The 21,449-nt window shown below is 51.2% G+C and overlaps 1 protein-coding gene across 1 annotated transcript in view; it reads left to right on the forward strand.

The window, feature by feature from the left end:
* Window positions 1–223: 223 nt before the first annotated feature.
* SLC25A1 (solute carrier family 25 member 1) overlaps window positions 224–21,449 on the forward strand; it is a 32,584-nt gene continuing 11,358 nt past the window's right edge. The window contains exon 1 of the mRNA XM_067539916.1: window positions 224–412. Within this exon, the coding sequence (XP_067396017.1) occupies window positions 301–412 (112 nt within the window). The 5' untranslated portion in view covers window positions 224–300. The remainder of the gene's footprint in view (window positions 413–21,449) is intronic.

The raw sequence follows: 21,449 nt of genomic DNA on the forward strand, positions 1-21,449 counted from the left end.
CCGGCCGGCCGCCCCGCCTCCTCCTCCTCCAGCGCGGTGGGTTTCCACGAGGATGTGACGCCGCGGGCCCGCCCCTGCCGCGGGCGGGGCCGGGGTGTCGCCCGACAGCTGCTCAGCCAGCCCGGGCGCCCGCTGGGGGCGCCGCGCCGCCCCGCTGCCTGCGGCCGCCCCCTCCGCCCCGCCCCGCTCCCGTAGCCCCAGCGCTGCCCGCCCTGCCCGGGGACCCGCCCCCGCGCCGCTTAAACGGCCCCCGAGGAGCGCCACGCTGCCGGGGCTCAGCTACCTCTCCCCGCCGCAGTCATGTCCGCCCGCCCCGCTTTCACCAGCCCCTTCCCCAGCCCCCGCTGCCTGGCCGCCGCGGCCCCGGCCGGCAAAGCGAAGCTCACCCACCCCGGCAAGGCGATCCTGGCAGGTGAGTGCCGGCGCGGCCGCCTGCTGCTCTCGCAGGGGACGGGGGAGCCGCGTGCTGGAGCCAGCGCCGCCGGCAGCGGGGCAGGGCGCGGTGCCGGCTCTTGTCCGGGTACGGGCGGGATCGGGCTGGCGGCTGCTGCTGCCGCCGCCGGGGCGTCCGCCCGTGACTAAGCTCTCGCGGCTGCTCCGCTTTGGCAGCGCTGCTCGCCCGAGTGCAACTGGTAGGACAGGGGGAGCAACCCTCCCCTCCCCTCCCCCGGGCACTTCCCGCTGGCGGCTGCCCCGTGGGCCGGCCGGGGGAAGCCCGTTGGCTGCACTGCCGCAGCCCCGGGAGTTGTCCGGTTGGCTGCGCCGAGCTCTCGGTCCTGCTGGGAGTTTCTCCGGGGCTGCGAGAAAGAGCAGCTGCGGGTGGCGTGTGCATGCCCTGAACTTTGGCCCACTGAGTGTGCGGCTCCTTATCTGACAGCAACACTTGGCACGGCTCCCTCCCAGCCTCCCTCCCTGGAAGTGTTACTTCTCTACGGCCGTGCTCCCACCTCGTTCTTCTAGGGGCAGTACTCTGGGATGGTGACAGAGACGTGGCAGCTGTGCCCATGTCTGATGCAATTGTAAACTGCAGCCCTGCCACTTTCATGGCATGTCTTGCTGCCGTCTTTCAAAGTTCTTCCGGGCTCCGGGCCGCTGGAGCAGCGATAGATCTCCTCCTTGGAGAGGCGATGGTAGATCTGGTTCAGGGTGCAGAGCTAAAGGGAGTGTCTAAAGGAAAACCACCACCCACAGCGGTGGGAGAACTGCATCCTGGGACTGACTGTGGCACCCTGGGTGCTGTGGGACCTTTGTTTGCATTGCACCAGGATGCTGATTGCTAACCTAACTCTAACCTGCTTCTAGATTATGGTTTGGATCGGGGCTGAGCCGGACTTTAGTTTGGGTTTGGAGTTTCCTCACCAGGCAAGAGAGCGTCCTGTTTACCCCTTCTGGTGATCTGTCGCTCCATGGTTTATGTATTCAGCACTGCCCCTGGGGGGCAGCAAGGGTCACTGCAGTGCTCTTCGCACAGCTCCTTGTTCTTAGGGTCTGCTCAGTCATGAATTTGTGGGTTTGATACCCTGCTGGCCCTTTCACTTTCCAAGTACAAGGTTTTCCCTCCTGATTATCTAAATCCACAATCTGCTGATAATTGGGTGAGAGGAACGCAAGGACGTGTAAACACACTGAAATGTTCCAAAGCGGGAACAGGAGTTGGGCTGTTCCCACTGAAGTAATGATTGGGGCACAGAAATGTGACTGCAGAGCCCGCAAGTGCTGCCTGGATTCAGCCCCCAAGCTGGTGCTTTCTATGGCCACCTCGATCCACCTCTGACTTACATAGCCTTCCTGCCTCTGCAGGAAATGGGAGGGCTCACGTTTGTTGTGCCCTTTGGGGGGGGGTCTCTTGGTGACAAAGAATACAGGAAGGGAGTTCTTGGGGGACCACGCAGCTCCCTTCGAAGTCAATGGGAATGATGCTTGATTATGCTAGAGATGAGCTTGGCACTCAGTGTCTTGGAAAGGTGGATGTTCAGTTCCAGGGGAGTAGTTGCACAGCCCCAGGCGGATGAGTGATCAGGGCTTTGCTCTTTGCTTTCCCCAAAAGGTGTGTAGGTGGGGTGGCATGTTAACAGCATGCCTCAATCTCCCGCTTCCTCAGTATAGTCTGACTGCTACCGATGCCATGTTCCCTTCAAGCCTCTGTGGTGTTAATGAGCCGAATAGACACATCTTGATTTCTTTCTCGTGAATTCCAGGATGCAACTGGTACATCCAGGAAGTGTACTAGCTCTGCGTGGCTGGACGTAACAAACAGCCAGACATTCCGTCCGTGGGGATGTTGCATTTAAACCTGTTGCAGAGACACACTGGTGGTTCAACAGCAGCCGGGAAGGGGTGACCCAATCTGGGCAGGGATTCTTGATTTACTTTGCACATAATCTGGGCATTCTAAATGAATGCGTCAGTTGGATGCCCGCTCCCTGTAGACTGTAACAAGCCAATGATACTGACATATGTCATTGGAAAGCTGGTTTCCAGTTAACATAGCTATGAGGTCTAGACTGAACTGTGACTTTGACGTTACAATATTAATGATCCCTGTTCAAGTAATATACAGGCAAAAGCATACAGGCTTTGTATAGGTTTGCTAGAATTATTTCATCTACAAGGACAAACTCATTTAGCAGAATGTATCAGTGATTAGAAATTAATTTGTTTGCACAAAAGAGAGACCCAGCTCTCTGATGGGGGGGAGCACATGGTGCTTATAAATCACATTGCGAATGAAAGGGAGGGGGAAGAGAACAGATTAAGACTGTCATTCTCCTCATGGTTCATTCCCACTCTGCTGCCTGATTGCTCCCTGATGTGATGGAACAGCTTTCAGGCTGGTTCCCACTGATGAGTTCTCTCAACAGTTCTGCAGCTGTCCCTCCTCTCCGGAACTTGGTGAATTATTCCGTTGGATCGAAGTCTCTCTAGTTGAACTCCGTTGACCTCAGTGGAGCTACTCCAAGCATAAACTTGGCCCATTACAGCTGTCCCTGTTGAAAAGTGGGAACCCAACCAAGGCTCCAGTGGTGCTAGGCAAGGCTTGTAGCACTCACTTGTAGTGGCTCATTAGCTCACTTTTCCTCTGCCCAATCCCAGGGAGATTCCCAGAATGGAGATGGAAGTCTTTCCTCTTTAACAAGATATGGCCATTTTGACATGATCTGCACCCTTGGAGCTTTGTGTTTCCCAGCACGTCCACCCCTTTGTTCATCCAGCTGACTATCCACCTTTCCTCGGAGTCTGACAGCAAGGCGCTGGTTTAGCTTAACAGTGACCTAAGCGTGAGCCTCGCAGTCTTTCTCTTTCTGCATGACTGCCGGAGCCATTGCCTGCTGCCAGTCAAGTTCTGTTTACCATCCTTGACCTCTGGCTTTGCTGTCAGTCAAGATGCATTAGTTAATGTCACATTCTCTGATGCCTGCACACTCCTGTCGTAAAGAAAACCCACTGGAAATAATGCAAGGTTGACTCGAAATCAATACTCAAGCAGCATGAAATGTATGCAGCTCCTGCAATACAAAGGGAGTCGTCTTTGTGAGGCATGACAAGGAGCCGCAGCCTCAAATTAACTGGCTAGTGCAAAAGTTTCTTACTAACCTGTTCACCCAGGGTTATCTGCAGGAGGACCGGTGGTGATAGCCACAGTTCGATAGGAAGGGTACACATTTTGTATGGGACATAAACCCGTACGCATCAGGGCATAAGCCAGCAGCTGTTTGCCTGCAATTAGGAAGAGATTTCTGTCCCAAAGGTGTGCTTTTCCATCAGTGTCCATTGTCGGGTTTCTTGAACCTTTACTGGAGTAGGTCACTGGTCTGATTTGCTATGCTGGTTCTTATCTGCTTATAATAGTTCAGTGTGTCTTGTCTTTTGAAAATGGAGTTTCATCCAACCTTGGAGGGCGGGGCGGATGGGAGGGACCTGATCCTACCAGCTTGTTCTTATGAAAAGTAACTGTGTCATACACTGTGGGCCAGCTTATTTCCTGCCCCTGGATAGCCCCACCCAACTCCTTCAGACTCCATTGGGAGCTGCTGTGCACGCAGCTCTTCAGCTGTGCCCAGACTGCAAATCTCCGTGCATGGGTGAAACAGCCGTCTGGGCACTGGCCCCATGTCAGGCATCTTGAGAGACCTGTGCCCACAGTGCAGGGCTGTAGGGTTTGAAGTTGGGCTGGGGAAGCCTGAGGGCCTTCCACAGTCAAGTCCAAGGATTCTGAAAGGTTGCATGGCACAGTGAATATACCCCTGCCAAAGGCATTTGCCATTCCCTGGGCTCCTCCTGAGATCACTGGGGAATCCGTGGCTTTGTTTGTCAAGGTGTAGTGGATCCTGGGTCCCAGGAAAGCAGTTGTTACCTGGCACAGGTGTGCATAGAACTTTACAAGTATGTGTTTGGGGGGGTGTCTGTCCTACAGCCTTGGTCGGGGTCAGACTCTAATGTAGCCTGAAGTTACATATTGCTTGGTCTGGAGGAGCTCTCAGTTTCGTAATCGTGAAGCAAATGAAATGGAAGAAAGGCCCTATTGAAATGCTGGCCCCTTCTCGCATGCAGTAAATTAAAATGATCTGTAATGTACAGGCAGTGCTGGCCAGCCTCTTCCTGGACATAATTGCATTAAATAAGCTGATCCATCAGGATGGTGCCTGGTACTAACTCTGCTTTGTTTCTGCCAGCACGGAGTCATCTGTCTGTTTAGACAGGAAAAATAATTAGGCCCATGGGTGCCTGTGCTATTAAAGGTGCCAGCTGATATTTATAGGGTTTATCAGTGGATTAGGTACTGATAAACTACATCATTGCATTCCGTAGCCTCAAAACCCATTAAACGGGGCTGTTAAAGATGGGAAAAGACTTACTTAGACCATGTCATTTGGAAGGTATAGTTAAAACAGTACAACCCCCTCTGATCAACATAGCTGTACCGGTACGCAAGCTCTATAGACCAGGCCTGATGGAAACAAGATCCTGGAATGGCTTCTCTGGCCTGGGAGCTTAGTTCCACTATGCTTTCCATCATAGTTACTCCTGTCAGCATCTCCTCCTAACAGAGTGCTTTGCTCCCATGGAGGACGGATGCAGTGTCTGAAGGCCCTGTCACCACAGTATCTCAGCACCGGCTATGAATCGTAACGAGACTCCCAACATGCAAACATTTTTTAAACAAAATTGTGGTGTGTGTTTTTAATAAAGCCAATTCCCACTTCTCTCATCCTTTGTTCCGATTCCTCCCGCACACCCTTGCTGTGGATTGTGAGGGTGTTTGTGTCTAAGCAGAGGCTTCATCCGTTAGAACTAACCTCTTCCTCTTGCTAGATTCACTCGGTAGCATCCATCTATCGTGTTTTCATCCCCTGGAACCACTTTTCACATGTCACTGGCTTGTGGCTTAACTGAAGACATTGGCTAGCTAGTGGGCTGGAAATGAAGGGGAGCCCTGCAGCTGATGCACAGATGGCTGGGGTCCCAGGGGAGATGTAGGGGTGGTGAAATCAGGGCACCTGATATGAAAATCAGCTAAAATGATGCTCCTTTTAATCAAACAATCTCCTGATTCAGGTTCCATGTCCCATATCGCTTCCAGATCACTTTTAACCCAGCCCAAGTTGATAGGATTTACGGCTGGGTGGTGGTCTGTGCAAAATAGTTTGGGCCTTCATCTAGTTCTAGAGCAGACCGATGCCTTTGTCAGCTGCACTCCAGCCAGTGGAGCTGGAGCTTCTCAGGGTAGGCTTTCCTGCCCAATGCTGGGTCAGGTGCAATGTGATCTCTTATTTGCTGTTCACAAACAGCCTTTGAGGGCACCTTTGTGTCGGTTTCGCCTACCCACTTACAGGTGTTACCAGCAGCCTTCGATCGCTGGGTACTGACTGGCTCCCTTGTTAGCCATCACAGCAGAGAGGGCAAAGACTGGATATGCCATGGAGAAAGAGCTACTCTCTGAGCCCTAGGAGTGATCATCCCAGGCCTGGATGGAGGCACATTGCTGAGGATGTTCTCCTTGATGCTTCTTTCAGAGATATATGGGAACCTTTTGTGTTTGGGACTCTCAATCTGGCACTTCGCGCCAATGCTAAACTCCACTGGGAAATAGACGTCTCTTCTCTAGTGATGCGTGTGACCTGGCTGTACAGCCCTGCGGCTCATGCGGGGCATCTCTGCTGAGAGAAGAGGAAGGGGCTCCCGCTCAGGGGCTCTCACTGGAAAAGTGTGTTCCCTTTGCACGTGATGCACGGTAATCCACAGGGAGCCACGGACTGCTTAGCTCTCTCACCACTTCATTTTCTGTTAGTGTAAAAAGGTAACTAAGCATCCTGCCCAGGACCTCCAAATCATCCCCTTCAGCAAGAACTGTCTGCGCTGGGAACAGAAGCACGTCCCACCTTAAAGCAGTAAAACATTCTGCTAGTGTTAATATAGACAAGGATTAATCCCACGCATGGCTTCCCAGCATTGGGCTAGCGTGTGGGATTCTCTGTGCTGGGGGGTGAAGCATCCTCCTGTGGCTCTCCAGGGAGGATGAGGTAGTTCTCTAGAGGCTGTAGGGCTCTGTGAACCTCCCCTACCCTTGATCTGCACAGCACGTCTGGGGAAAGGGAGTCTTATCCTCATGTTACAGATGGAGAAACCGAGTCCCAGCCAGCTGCTCGAGTCAAAGCCAGGCTTTGCACCACACACTCCATCCGTCATTTCTGGGCTCATTCATGCTGTTAAACACTTTGCAACAACACCTGGCAAAGGCCTGCTTAAAATGGCCTGCTCCACCCCCACGTGGGAAAGTCACTGCGCTAGCACCAAATCACAGCTAGGGAGAGGCCCAGGCTGTGCAGTTCTGGGGTTGGCAGGGGGGCTTTAAATTGCATTTCCTGATACGCTCGGTGTCGAGCTGTGGGAAGGAGGTAGGCAAGGCACTGAGGTCTGGGGAAGGAAATCCAGCAAATCTTACTGGGTCAGATTTTCCCCCACCCTTCCGACTGACATCAGGTGGCTGTAAGAGCAGGGTCTGTGCGTGGCTGAGGATTTCCATGGCATGGGGTTGTCCCCACTTGGTGTAGCGGACTCCACTTTCAGACCCCTCACTGTCTCCAGTGTTTATAGATGTGGCCAGGAGAAAGAGGCCAGCTCACCGACTGGGGATCACCAGAACTCAGCAGCCATGCCCCTATGGACCATTGCTAGCTAGTGTAGGTTAGAGCAGCCCTGAGGCTGCTCCAAACTATTCTGAGGATTGGGCTGGCAGAAAATCCCCAGGATTGGGGAGCTGCAACTGGCTGATTAGCTGCACCCAACCGAACTTCCTAGTGCTTCAGTTCCATTCTGATTGATTGTGTGTGTGTTACGAAGAGAGGGGGAACAGTGGGTGGGGTTTGGAACCCAGCCCTTTAAAGATATTTATTGTGAGGTTTTGTATGCTTCCGATACTTGAATTTGTATTCTGCAGGGCACTTCTCTCTCTGTTTATGTATGTGTGGAACAAGCTGTGGCTTTTCCTTGAGTTAATCAGTACCTCCAGCTGACAGTTGAGTGATGTTACCAGCTTCTCTCTCTCTCCCTCCCGCTCCCTCAGGAAGGCTTTGCATTGTAAATATAAATGGTATGATTCTTGCCCCTGCCTGGGGAATAGTGACCCTGGATTTACAGTCCAGTGTATCTTGGGCTCATCCTGTGGCTGGAGTTCATTTTGGAGCCTCTTTTCTACCACTGCATCCCAGCTATTAGCAAAGCCTGCACCCCAGTAGTCGGACTCCCTTCATCTTTAGCTTTCACAGTTGCTCCCTGTCCAGGACATAAAAACAAGGTGCTTAGAGAGAGTCTCTTTTTGGAAACAACTGGAAAATCCAGTTTAAAACGAGGGACAAATCAGAACTGCTGGCTCTGCATTAGTGAATTAGCAGGGCAGTGAATTAGCCAAGGCACTGTGTGCTCTAGGTAATGCTGTTGTTTTCTCTCTCTGCACCGACTCTCAGAGCTGTGCTTTGCAGGAAACGTCAGCTAAAGCAGTCTTGCCCAGTAAAATGGAGCCCTGCGGGATGATTGCATTGTGGTGGTGGGTGAAGGGATTCCTGGATGGAGTTAGTAGATCAGTTTGTTTGTTCTGGGGTCCTTTGGGCCAAATGCCACTGTATTCATGTGCGGTATATCATTATCTGTTTGCTTACGGAGGCCGGGATTCAGTACCTTTCATTGGCTGCTGGGCAAACAAAGAATGTCTCCTGTAAAATCTTACTCAACCCTTTCAGTGCTTGTTTTAATCCAGTTTCTGGCTCATTCTTACTAACAGTATCAATCCCTTCCTGTGCGCTTGGTAAATGTATGGTGGATTCAGTCTGGCTCCTGGTGGGTATGTAGGTGCATCACAAAATTGGCCACGTTAATATAATGCCTTTCCTGGTGATAGGCCAAGGGCAGAGTGGGCCCTGGCGACTGAGTTCCCCTCTGGCCTTTAAAGATGGCGTCCCCCACACTGACATGGCGGCACATTGGCAGGGCGGCTGGGAGGAAGCGTGCTCTGCTGAGGGCCGTGCTCTCCCAGCTGTGTGAGGAACAGCACTGCAGTTCAGTCGCAGGTATAAAATACATGGGGCCCCTCAGTTCTTCATGTAGCGTTTGGGAGGGATGAATGGTATCGGGTTGGCCTGTAGGGCGTTGGGAGGAGTCCCCACCTGACTCCCCCAAGAGGTTCAACATCTTTCGTGTTTTCATTCATCCAGGATTATTTTTAAATTCCTTCTTTCTCCTGCTGCTCTTGCTTAAAGAACACACTGAGGGAAATGCTCAGAGCCCCCAGGCTTGAACCTAAACTACCATTCATGCTGCTTAGAAACTTCCTTGGCAAGTTAAAGCAACGTAACGATGCGATTCCTTCATGCCCTGCCTCTCCGCTTGCTGATCATGTGTTGATGCCATTTCGCAGCACTGGTGGCATCGCAGTGTCGCTTCCAGGGCAACCGAGTGATGTCATCGTCACTGGGGTAGGACTTCACTGTGGAAACCAACAGAAAGGAGCTGGGCTAGATGGGCTGTGAAGGAGAAATCTGCACTAAAGGCAGATGGAACGCAGAGACCAGAACTGCTGGCCCAGGGAAGTGGCTTTTGTACAAGACATCCCTGTCTTGCTAAGTCTGTCCTGGTTTAAGAGACTCTGTTCTAGCGCGGTACCGTCAGGAGCGGCTCTGGAATCCCAATACAGCCACCTGTGCAGTTCTTCCTCTTACTGAGGTGTGGGAAACTGGGGAGGAAGGCAGTCCTTTCCTTTCTGTTGTCTTTATAAACAATAAAAGCTTCATAAAATTGTCCCTTTGAGTCTTCCAGGGCTTTAGGTTTTATGGTCCTTAAGTTTAATGTTTATCCCCTTTTCTTGCCTGCGAATCTTATAAAATGACTTCACTATCAGCAGATTATTTTCTCGTTAAAGTTTGAAAGCGATGCTGTTGGGAAATGGCGGACTGCTGAGGCAATGGTTCCAGTGAAGTTGGGGACAAATTACTCCATCCCGTTCCATGGTTTTATCTACAACTCTGTTTACACAGCGCTATTTACAGTCTGACAACATAGTGTGCAGAATAGTGAAATCAAATATTTGTAGTTCTGTGTATTCCCCTGCTACAGAGTACGAGGATGTTACTGTCCCAACTATATGGTCTTGTGTATGTGGCTGTGTTCATAGGGTTGTTTACCAGTGAAAGTGATGAAATGTAACATGCAGCACTATCCTTGCTTGCTGCTAAATACGAAATGTTCCATCTAATCATGATGCATCTAACTGGATGGACACTTTTCTGAGGGAGACTGTGGTTTGGTATTAAGTTATTCCCTCCCCCCAAAAAATAACTACATCAAATTCACTTGGCAATCCATTTTGAAGAGAATGGATGCCGTCACTACATAGTTATAATCCTTCCTGTCTTTAAGGCCCACTTAATTAATGTTCATGAAGTGGCCCAGTATTAGTTTCCTAGTTTGATCTCAAAGCTTTAAAAAACAATTCCTCTGGCTTTAATGGACAATGTGAAATTTCAAGCCAAAAGGAGCTTTTCTGTGGAAATCAGAGTGGTGGGGGGTCAAATGAGGCTTAGCATGTAAACTGTCTTATAGCATGAAGTCTGGAGTTGCTACTTTGGTTCCCTAATATGGTTTTTCAGCTGATCTCTGGCATGTCCTGAAAATGTCTTAGCATTTTAGTTTTTCCCCTAGCCTGAATGGACTTTCTGAGGAAACTTGCTGATCCGCAAGGAGGAGAGAATGTGTTTGGGGCACTAGATGACCCAGAGAATTGTGGTTACAGCACAGAGCCATCGATGTCCTCACCTTCCCAAAGGGCATAGGTGTCTCTTCTAAACAGAGCCCTGTGATTAGCTGATGTGATTGCAAACCATGTCTAGAACTCAAACCACAGTACTGGTTCCTACTAGTGACACACTGGTAGCAGTGTATTTCATTTATGAGTGTTCAACCTCTTCTTAGCGAGGCGTAAGGAAGAAGCATTACACCAACTGTAAGGATGGTTGAGTTTGTCTGGCAGCCCACAAGTCAACATTGTGTTAAACGCTAAGCTCCGTGTCTGCTGCTAGGGCCCCGACTTGGGAATCCCATGAGCACAAGATGTCATCACGTGTCACACACTTCTCCTGCCCGTAGGACTCCAGCTTGTCTTGTCCCCGCCTGCAGCTGCAGGCTGAGGTTACAGACCTTCAGGGGGTGACCGCTTGGTCAAACAAATGTTTTCTCTGTGGGCCATCATTAGGAGGTTCTCATGGATTGGGACAGGCCAAGTGGGGGCTGTTGGTGAAGTCTCAAGCAGGCAGTTTAATGAGTTGCATGTTCCTAATTTGCTTCATGTGCCCAGAGGCCACAGTGTTGGGCACATTAAAACCACTAATTAAAAACAAATGGGACATCTCCTGTGCACGTGTGCTGTTGTGTGTGTTACATGAGTCACAGCTGGATTAAAGCCCTAACCCTGGCAAAATGCTGCCATCCTGCCAATGCGCTATAAAAGTCAGAGCTTTGTCCTGAAGACTTGTCATATAACTTTCTTCTCGGTATTTCAGCCCATCGAGAAATTAAACCCACTTTTGGGGTTTTTTAACAACAATTCTAAGTTTTCCTGGGGGAGGGAGGGACTCTCCTTTCCCAACACGCACTAGTTCTGTGGTTGCCATGGGGGCTTGTTCCCTGGCCACTTTCAACCAAGGAGTTTCCGTGTTATTGGGAGATGTGCTGCAAGTCGTCCTCCAGCTGGTGCCTGGTCCCCTCCTACCCATAGCTTTCAACTGGGAGATGTCATTGCTTGGCCAGCTAGGGAAATGGGAATCCCTTGGGTTGCCAGAAAGAAAGGCACCAACTGTCCCTGCTCCTGACTGATGCTTGCCGGAGTGGGGGAGCTGTGACCTTCACCGAAGGGGTGATCTTTCTCTCCTCTGGCTCCATTGTGTCCAGCTAATGATTGAGAGCCTTGGTACAGAGTCCAAGCCGCTCACCCTCCCCCTGCTCTGGCTTGCTCTTTTGCTCCCAGGTGATTAGAGAAGAGTGGACTCTGTTGCTGCTGATTCTGCAGTGTTCCGAGGACTGAATCTCGGGGTTAAAGTCCTGGTAAACAGGTTACGGAGCCGTCTGCAACCTCACTGGCAACTGGCACCTCAAAGGAGGGGGAGATCTGGAAATGGCCTGAAGCCTAAGCACTGGCTTATCTTGGGCATTGGGGCCCTTCATTCACATAGAATTAAATGTCCTGCATAAATAAAGTGGCACATGCTGAGAGGGTGAGGCCATGGTAGAGGTGGAGGGCACTGTAAATATTACCTTATTTTTAGCCCCTCCCTGCCTCCCTCCCAATTAATAGGTTGGCCTCTAGGGACAGGAGAGTGTTTTAATGGTCGGTGTCTGTACCACGGCACAATCGCATCATTGGTGGGCAGTATGTCCCCTCTGCCCATCCCTCTGTCCAGCTGCAAGTATTTCAGTGGGAACTCTTCCCCAGAACTCAGGAGCCACTTCTAGAGCTGCCGATCTGTTCTCCCCACCAGCTGGGATCCAGGATTCAGTGCTCACTCAGCCAGTGAAAAACAAGCACTGCTAAGCAAACCTCCACCAGGCCTTGTAGAGGGAACCTCAGCCAGGTTAGGCAAAGTAAAGGGGCTTTGCTAACAGACCCCAGAAGTGGATCCGGTAGGTAAGAGGCAACTGGTCTCTCCGGCACCATCCCCCACATGCATTGTTCATGGATGTGTACGCCTAGAAAAGGCTTCCATGTGTACCTGGTACAGACAGCCATCCTTAATAAGAGTGACGGGTAAGCAGTACGTTTATATGAGACTCTCTAATTTCACCAAGCCGTTCCAGAGACGACTGAAACCACAACAGAAGAGCTTGCGTCACTGGAACAACAACACAGCTGAATTTTCTCCTCCTTCCATATTCCAAAAGTGAGCATCATAATTGTTTACTGCGTGGCACTTTCCTAGCAGCGTGGTGTTGATTGTGAAGCAGCTGTCTGGCTCTGATGGCCCACTCATAGCACCACGGTGCTCCGACACCTGATGCTCTGTAGGCGTGTTTCAGATCCTGTTTGCTGCAGCCAGCGGAGAATAAAAGCATTTGCAGCTAACGAGGTATCAGCGTTGCTTATCCCAGTCAGGTGACTGTTTATGTAACATGGAGCCTTTTGCATCTTGCTCGCCAGCTTGAATCCAGCGATGGCCTGTGGTGACTCGCTCATTACCACAGGGTGGCTGTATAGTGTACTCTGTGAAGTAAGTTGGTGGCCTCAAACACACCTGTGCACTAGGAACTGGACTATCAGACCTCCCTCACCCCATGTCTTCAGCACTGCTCACCTCTTTTTGGTTCTCTGGGGGAAGCTGGCATTGCAGCTGCCCATGCTGTAGGTGTCCTGGGCAGTAGATAGCACCCCAGACTGCAGGACTGTCAATCCAGTACTTGCCACAGCAGTGAGCTACTGAAATAAGAGTCACTCCTCTACTTGCAGTGCAGATGCCCCTGTGGTGTATACACTGTAGGGCATAGCATAAGCGTGTGCGTGCGTGCGTGCGTGTGTAAAATCCACTCCAGCTTCCCCGTTCTCGGGTTATGCTCTCCTCCCTGTTTCTATGGGCAGTGAAGAAGGTCTGATGCTTCCCCTACGCCTGCCACCTTCATGTGTATTTTCTGGTAGGGGGTGTGGGTTCATCTTTCTCTGTAGCGTGGCTCACTTGTGCACCTAAGGGAAAATCCTCTGCTCAACCTGAGAGACGCAGGGGTGGTGTTTTGAACAACCCACAGGCCTTTGGCTCACTGGGTCCCACAGAGCGGGCAGCAGTATTACTGGGTGGCCAATCCGAGCGGCAGCTGAAGGGGTGCCATGCTGACAAGCACCAGCTCCCCGGCCTGTGCAGGGGCTGGTGGGTGGATGTTCTGCCAGGCAGTGCAGAGACTGGCTTGTGCCTGGTGGTGGTTTCAGATGTAGCAAGTTGCTGTCAGTTTTCCCACATGGGTGGGGCCGAGGGAAGCAGTCGGGCCGAAACGATGGCAGATGAAGCTCTGCAAGCTGCTGCCTCGGGGGAGAAGCAGCTTTTCACCCACTGAGAGCTCTCATCCACTTCCTGCCCCCAGCCGGTTTGGCCCCTACAGAGTAGGCCTGCAATTAGCTGAGCCATACATTTCTTGCTGCTTCACGTTGCCCTCTGGTCTCAATTCAGTGTTGGAGGTTTGGCTGTTGCCTGTAATACTGTCCTGTATTTTCCTTTATCATGCTTTGATCTGTTTACTCCAGCCCTCCCCTCTGCATTCTAGTGAGACATGGGTGCAAGAACATGCACTGGGACTAAGTGTTATATTTATGAGGGGGGGGTCACAGAAGTCTGGATGAACCAAATCAATAATTTCCCTGTTTGCTCGTTCTCTTGCTGCTCTAGCTGAGGGCTCTCGCTGACAGACAGCGGAGTGGCCCATCTACCCAGTGCCCAGATGCTAACAGCTGTTCTTAGTTTGCCTGGTTCTCAGAGCAGGAAGAGCCACTGGCTGGGTGAGCCCACCTGTCTGTCAAGAGTCCCATCCTGACAGCATGGCTTTGATCCTGAAAGATATTGGCTGCATTCCCCAAATTCTCAAGAAGCTCTCAGCTCAGGAAGGAGGTTTCTTCTACCTGCGGGAGAATTGCAGTGCATGGGGCTAAGTTCTGCTCTGTTATCCCAGTGTAAATCCAGAGTATCTGCACTGACCCCAAGTGGAGTCGCTCCTGATTTACACTGGTGTAACTGAGACCAGAATCCAGCCCACATGCTTTCTTTCTTTTCTTCATAGTTAAGATGTCAGTCTCTTCTCAGTAACAGAGTTTGATGTACCGAGTTCTATAGCAAGTGTCGTTCCCTTCCTGATGATGCCGGAGGCTGCCTGGAAATGCAGGAAATCCAGCAAGGAATTGACAAAAAGCCTGCTCCTCTTGTCAGCTCAGATGGGCTGCAGCTCTCTCAACCAACCCCTTGGTTGGCATTTTTAATCTCACTCTGGCAGTTCAGCAGGAATCGAGGCTGTTGAGTGTCTGGGAACTGATGATTCATGGCTCTTAAAATGTGCCAGACAAAGTCGTTGGCTCACGGGGAGGGGTTTGGAGGGTGACTTTGGCTGTGCAGAGCTCCTTCATTGCCGGGATAGTGGGGGCATTTGAAGCGCAGTCAGTCTGTGCATCCTAATGGCTCCTTGGCACAGTGGAACGCCATTAGCTACTCCCCTTGTTGGCCACTAAACTAATGAGCGTCTGTAGGACTCTGCTATTCTCTTCCTTGCACGGGGAGCTACTCACCAGGTAGAGCTGGCCCTGAAAGCCTAGGTTGGACTTGACTGAAGTCATTGAAAGCCCAGGCTGAGCAAACCCCAGTGACTCTGCTGCTGGGTCTCATGACCTCAGTATTTGCATCCTCAGACTGGACGTCTGGGAGTGGGAATCGATGCCTTCCCTGAGAGGCAGTAGAGCCTAGTGGGCAAGGCATGGCACTGGAGAGTTAGGGATCTCTTCCTGGCTCTTCCACGAACTCCCTAGGTGACCTTGGGTAAGATGCTTCGCTCCTGCCCCGTCTGTAAATGGGACTCCTGGCATGCTTTGAGTGCGCTGGGTGAAAGGCATTTGGTAAGTGCGAGTCTCTGGTATCCCTCCTCAGTACCTGTTCCCGTGAACTAAAGCCACGGTGGATGAAGCAGTCCTTTAAGCCAGGTGGGGGCAGTCTGGGGATGTCTGCCTTCCACACCTCAGCATGTTTTGTAGTTGCAGCGTATTGGATGTGGATGGAGGGGGGAGTTGGAAGGAAACAAGGAACCTTTGCGTCTGTTGCTGTCTCTTGCAGTCAGAGCAGAGTTCTCCAGCAATGTGCTTTACAGGGCTGTGTGTTGGTCCCAGGATGTTAGAGGGACCAGGTGGGTGAGGTAATATCTGCTATTGGACTAGAAGAATTGATCTGTGGAAACTCGAAAGCTTGTCTCTCCAACCAAGAGAAGTTGGTGCAATCAGAGATCACCTCGCCCGCCTGGTCTCTGGGGGGGGGCTGGACGTTCTCCCCAGCGAGAGAAGTGAACAGCCTCAGCAGGGCTGTGCGGGGGACTTGCTGCAGTGTTCCCATAGCCCAAGGCAGGAGATCCTTGGACCCCTGCATTTCCCTGGACTTCTCGGAGGAGGATGCAAACGAGCCTTTGTCTGGCCCCTGTCAGGCAGAGCAGTGTTTATTTCTGAACTCAGCAGCAGAGTTGGTAAACAGCAGCCCTGGGAGACAGCAGGAAGGCTGTAGGATGACAGACTTAAACCTCCCAGGCTGCCGTCATGTGCTGGGGTTTTTTTGACGCTGTCTGTGCCCAGTTCATCCCCAGAGTAACGTGAGTGGAGTTAGGCTGGGGATCAGTCTGCGTGGGCCCTCTCCATTGTGTTATCCAAGAAACATGTCCCCATGACTTCCTAATAAAACAATAGATGTGGAGGCCAAATTCAGTACTGACATACAGCTCTGCAAGGCACACATCTGGGATGGGGCAGTCAGGAAATGGGTGCAAGTGGGAAGACAGTGCTGCTTTCACTAATCTGCCATCCGGTGCGGGGTGCGAAAGAATGGGCAGAATGGGCCAGGTGCATGAATAGTCTCCTGGTTAAGCAGTGGCTCACACGATCGCTATCCCAAAACAGCTGAGACTCCAAGCAGTTTTGCACAAGTTAACTATGGCCCCAAGACTTGTTTGGAGACTGTCTTACTTTAGCAAGGGAGGTTCCAGGTACCTGTAGTCCACGATGAACCAAACTAGTCCACTTCTCCCCTGGCTGATGAGATCCAGCAATGGATCTGACCGTTCTGATTTCAGGAGCAGGTGCTCCTCCTACTGCAGGTTTTGCCTGGCCGAGGGAAGAGACTTTGGGGGGCTGATCTCCAGGGGATAGCTGTGCTGCATTCCTCTCGTTGTTTGAAAGGCACTGCCTGCCATTTTCCTCCTGGGTGAGTGGAAAAGAAGCTTGTACTTTTGCGGGTTTGAGTATGAAACTGGTTTCTCCGGTAATTAAAAAGAGGGTGAGTTTGTGCATGCAGGGAGGCGTGACTCTGTCGGTATCTCTGGGAGGGGATCCGTCCCCTTCTTCTAGTTACTCTAGCTTGGAAGAGATACAAGATAAGGTAACCTGCTTTAAGCTCTCAGTTATCTTTGGCTGAACCACAGCCTAAGTGTGTAGGGCCTGAGGTTTGGCACACACTTAAGGCTCTTGCCCGTGTTACCAAGTCATGTAGTTTTATCATGAGTCTCACAATATTTGATTTCTGCATGTCAGCTTGTGGGGAATGTCTGGAGTAATACCAATACTTTGCATTGACAGAGCAACTTCTTTCTGAGGAGTCCGAAGCACATTGCAAATATGAATGGGCAGTTTTGCCAACCCCCAGCGCCCCATATCATGTGTCAGCTCTAGAAACCAAGAGGTTCTCTTAAAAGAAAAAAAAAACACAAAGACCCACCCAAGATTTTAAAACCTCTGAAGTACTACTTTATCAGCCTTCTGGATTTTGAGCCTTTTGAGGTCATGAGGGCTGGAAATCTACATTTAAAAAAAAAAAAACCAAAAAAAACCTGAGTGTCTCCTGTAATCCCATGCCTCCTGGAGCTGGGGCTTTAATAAAAACCCAAACATCCCCGGAATTGGCAAATCTGGATCAGTTAAGCCTGTCAGTGAGGGAGGCAGTAATGTAACGCTGCTGAGGTTGCGGCTGAATTTTCAAAAGTTGCCTCTAATTTTGCCCTAAAGTCTAGGAGAAGAGGGTGGACGGGGCCTATGAAGTCTGCAGTGATGCTCAGATGGAGGGAAGAATTGCACTGTACATGGAATACTGAATCCTTCAAGCACTGTGCTCTCTCAAATGTGTGCTACTGGTTGGGAGCCATAGTTCCAGTATTGGTGCTTCCCTTCCCCACCTTTAATGGCGAGTCTGTGTGCTGAGCCCCACAGCAGTGAACCTGCCCCTGCTCAGCAATGCAGACTCTTTGCCACAGGGAAGGCAGTGTGGTCTAGTGGCTACAACATTGGACAGGAGACTACTCCTAACTCTGCTTCTGGCCTGTGGGGTGGCCTTGGACAAATCACTTCACTGCTCTGTGCCTCCGTTTCCCCATCTGTGAAATGGGGATAATGATTCAAAGCTCCTTTGTAAAGTGCTTTGAGATCTAAAGCTGAAAAGCCGTGTATAAGAGCTAGGTTCTGTTACTTTATTACAGAACTTGGCCTGCTTTAAACTCTCATCTGGGAGAAAACCACACGTCCGAATGGGAGATTCAGGGCACTGTCTACTGCAGTTGTCCCGAAAGGCTGAAAGCTGCTGCTCTGCTATAGGCAGTGACTTTAAACAGTGGTGGGAGCCTTCTGAACCCTGTGACACCCACCTTACCTCCCTGTCCTGTTAACACTGGATGTCTGCCTTCTGTTTGCCTCTCCTCCAAGTCAGCAGAATAAGCACAGACCGAACCTCAAGTTCCTTATTCTTGTTGCAGAGCAGAATAAAATTTGCCATCAGAGCCAGCCCACATAGAGAAGTTTCTCTTTGTGGAATATTTTCCCTCTGGGCCATTCATGACCGTGTCCATCATGAGCCGTGCCAAATCCCTGCTGACTTCGCAACTACCCAGCCACAGCAGATCCTGTTCCTTTCATGGGGTGTTGTCTGTGTGGTCAGCTGGTCGACCAGTGATTGGCAGTGCCCCTCTCTGCTGAGTCATGCTTAGTAGCTGCTCTCTGTGAATGAGCCGCACTGAAAGGGACCTGGGGAAGTGACTGGGGCACTAAGGGAAGTTAGGTTTCTGCCCCGGCAGGAGAGAGAGAGGGTGTGGGACTGAGCTGTGTAGGCACATCACAGCCTCCTCCACTCACACAAAGCTGGGGAGGAGAAATAAGCACCTAGGACCATGCCCATCTCCGGGGTGACCCCACCCCGGGCCATTCATCAGACTCTGCAAGCTTGAATTTGGGCCCTTTTGAATCTTGAGTCAATCAAAGATCAGGCCAGGAGTCCAGCAGCAAGAGCTGGCCCCCTCTCCACCTGAAGGGTGTGCACACCGCTGGCTGGTGTGGGGCGGGGCGGGGGGGCGGAGTCGGGCAGTGTTCAGTCTCCATCATGTGGGTCTATCTCCATGGATCCCCAGGGCTGAAAGATGTGAGTGTTTAACTTGTCCTAGTGCTGATCCCCAAGCGTTCTCACTAGCATGAGTGACACTGTGGGGCTGAGGGCCACATCTGCAGGGCTCTTAGGTTTCTCCTCCTCCTCTGTCTCCCTGTGACTTACCTCAGACAGGCTGATAAGACACTTCCTCATTCTTGCAGGTGTGCGTGCAGACAAAGTGCCCCTTCATATGTTTTCACGGGCGCGCTCTTCCCCCATCTAGGAGCGTGTTTGTTCTGGAGCTCCCACCCACGTAGCTCGCTGGCTGCACTGTCTGTGATATTCCCATCCTCTGCCCCGGGTAGTCGGGGGGGCCCATACCTTATTTCTGTATCTCGGAGTCGTGGGTAAGTGGTGTGTTGCTGCCATGCCCCACAGAGCCAGGTGTAACTGAGGGCAGCCCCTAGACACACATGGCATTGTGCAGTGGGTAAAATGTGCCCCACAAATGAGCCTGCAGCGTGAAGGCACAAGGGGCAGGGGCAGGGTGGGGTGGGTCTCTGAGTCAGGGTCGTTTCAGAGGACAGATGAGCCTTCAGGAGTAAGGCAGGAAGTGAGGATGCTTGAAGATCACTGAGGCCACTGGCATACAGGCTGGCACAGAAGAAGGCGTGAAATCCTGACCAGGCGAAGGAAATGGAAGGCCTGGTGAGGAGATGAGCTTGTCTGGGACACAGGGAGTAGGTGTGGGTTAGGGAGAAGTTGCAGCTGGGGCAGAGCTGTGCAGAGTCAGGAGAGCGAGTGGACAAGTTAGTAGTTTGAGTGGGGTGTAGAAGGGGAGTGAAAGCCAGGGAAGGGTGAGCCCATCCTGGATGCTGTCTGGTTCCATGCTTTTCACAGCTGGAATGTGATTGGGGATCTTGAACTCTGTGCAAAGGGAGTCTGGAGTCAAATTACGCTCCTTGCTTGTCTGTGCTCCGGGCGCTGGAGTGGCATGCCATAGTGCTGTGGTATGCTGCTGGAGCAGTCCTACCGTGACGCTTCCTATAGCAATGGCTCACCCACAGGAACAGAAAACCTCTTTCCATCTCCCCAAGCAGCAGTAGCTAGTCATGGCAGCATTCTGCCATTTATGTAGCTGTCTCCCTACTGGGTTAGTTTGCCATCGCTCTGGTGTTCAGGGGTGTAAATTATTTTCACCTCTGAACAATGTAGCTATGTCAGTCTAAACTTCAAGCAGAGACCAAGCCTTTTGAAAAGAGCCAAATTAAAGAGGCAGGGAGTGCATGTGGATTCAGGCTCGGTTCTGTGCAGGCTTGCTGGGGTGTCTGTTTATGCATCTGAAGGGACATAGTGCAGTCTGAATGCAAAGCCTGTGGTGACTAAGCCAGGCACAGGAGTCCTTGTGTCTTGAGCCAGGCTCGTTTTTAAGGTTGTTTGTTGGAGAATCACTATTATAGGAAAAATACTGCAGATGCTTTTTATACATATGCTGCTGCCCCTGGGCAGTGGTGAAAGGCTTGCTTTTTCTTTTCTTTTCTTTTTTTTCCCCTTCCCCCTGCTACTCTGGGGTGTTTCTTCAGCCATTTCATAGCTATTTTAATACTCCTCAGTAATAAAAGAGCTGTTCCAGTTGTGACACACAGTGCCAACAATCCAGTGAATTCAGGGTGAAATTTGACACTTCATCCTCAACCGGTCTACTTCGCCCTGCTTAAATCAGCCTGCGAAAATACCTGGCTATGTTGCATGGAAGCCGGATCTGCTGACTCTCTCCAGAAGAGTTTAGGGGTCTGTGAAAAATGTATCTTGACCCGAAATTCTCTCGTCGCAAGCTGCTTGGATGTCAGTGACTCTTCACATTGAAGTCTGTGGAATTTCTTGAAAGGGAAACTCCCTTTTCAAACCACTCCACTCAAAGCAAGCTAACGTCCCACTGCTCTCGATGCCAGTTCACCCCAGAAAGGCTGTGCAGGCTTATTTACAGTTACACTGACCTTCTGGCTCTGCATATCTGCATCAGCCATGGCACTTGGGGGCCAAACTTGAGTGCAAGGTTCCCGTTCTCTGTAATGCTAAAAACATAGCAGCAGGGAGCTGCACTTTTCCCACATCCTGCTGGATGTCCAAATTCTGCCTTCCGTCATGTACTCGCAACTGCCATTGACTGCCGTGAGAGCTGCACAGGTGCTCCATAGGCAGCGTTTGGCCTCCAAGCTCTTGGTGGGGCTGTGGTATTTGATCACTTGTATAGCACTGCGGGGTGTGCATGGCAGTCTGGGATCATTCAGTGTGTTGAGGCAAGCAGGGCTCTCAACACCTTACAGTCTGGGAAGCGAAGGGGGTTGTGAGAGCGCGTGGTACAAAGAATACCCAGTCTGCGCCGTTCGGGGTGGCAGGCTAAAAACTTGAGCGGGAATAGTGTAAAAGACGTCTTACCACCAGAAACAAGGAGTGAGACATCACTGTACATAGGCTAGCATTACACAAAACTTCCACTTGACAAGGCCCTTTTCACCTTTTAAACAAAAACCACAAAAATAAAAAGCACCCCAAGGATGGCGTTTAAGTTCCCAGGTGCCGATAGAACACCAGCAGTCTTAAAAACAGCGAAGCAAGAGTTTAACCCAGGACAGTCAGAGGCCTCTCCGTGGTGAACGGGACATTTTGTCTGTTCTCTCCCTGTTCTTTGTCTCTCTGACCCCACTTCTGCGTGCTAGAACCTTTTTCCCTGCACTGCCTGCTGTCTGCTACAGCTTCAGTGTATCCCTCCGCCTCACTCACTCCATCTCCTCGCAGATCTGAGCTGCTAACACCCTTCTCCTTTGCCGAATTCCTCCC

Source organism: Emydura macquarii, unplaced genomic scaffold (genome assembly GCF_026122565.2).
Source record: "Emydura macquarii macquarii isolate MOO-44397 ecotype Brisbane River unplaced genomic scaffold, CSIRO-AGI_Emac_v2 contig_554, whole genome shotgun sequence".
Classification (NCBI taxonomy): Eukaryota; Metazoa; Chordata; order Testudines; family Chelidae; genus Emydura; species Emydura macquarii.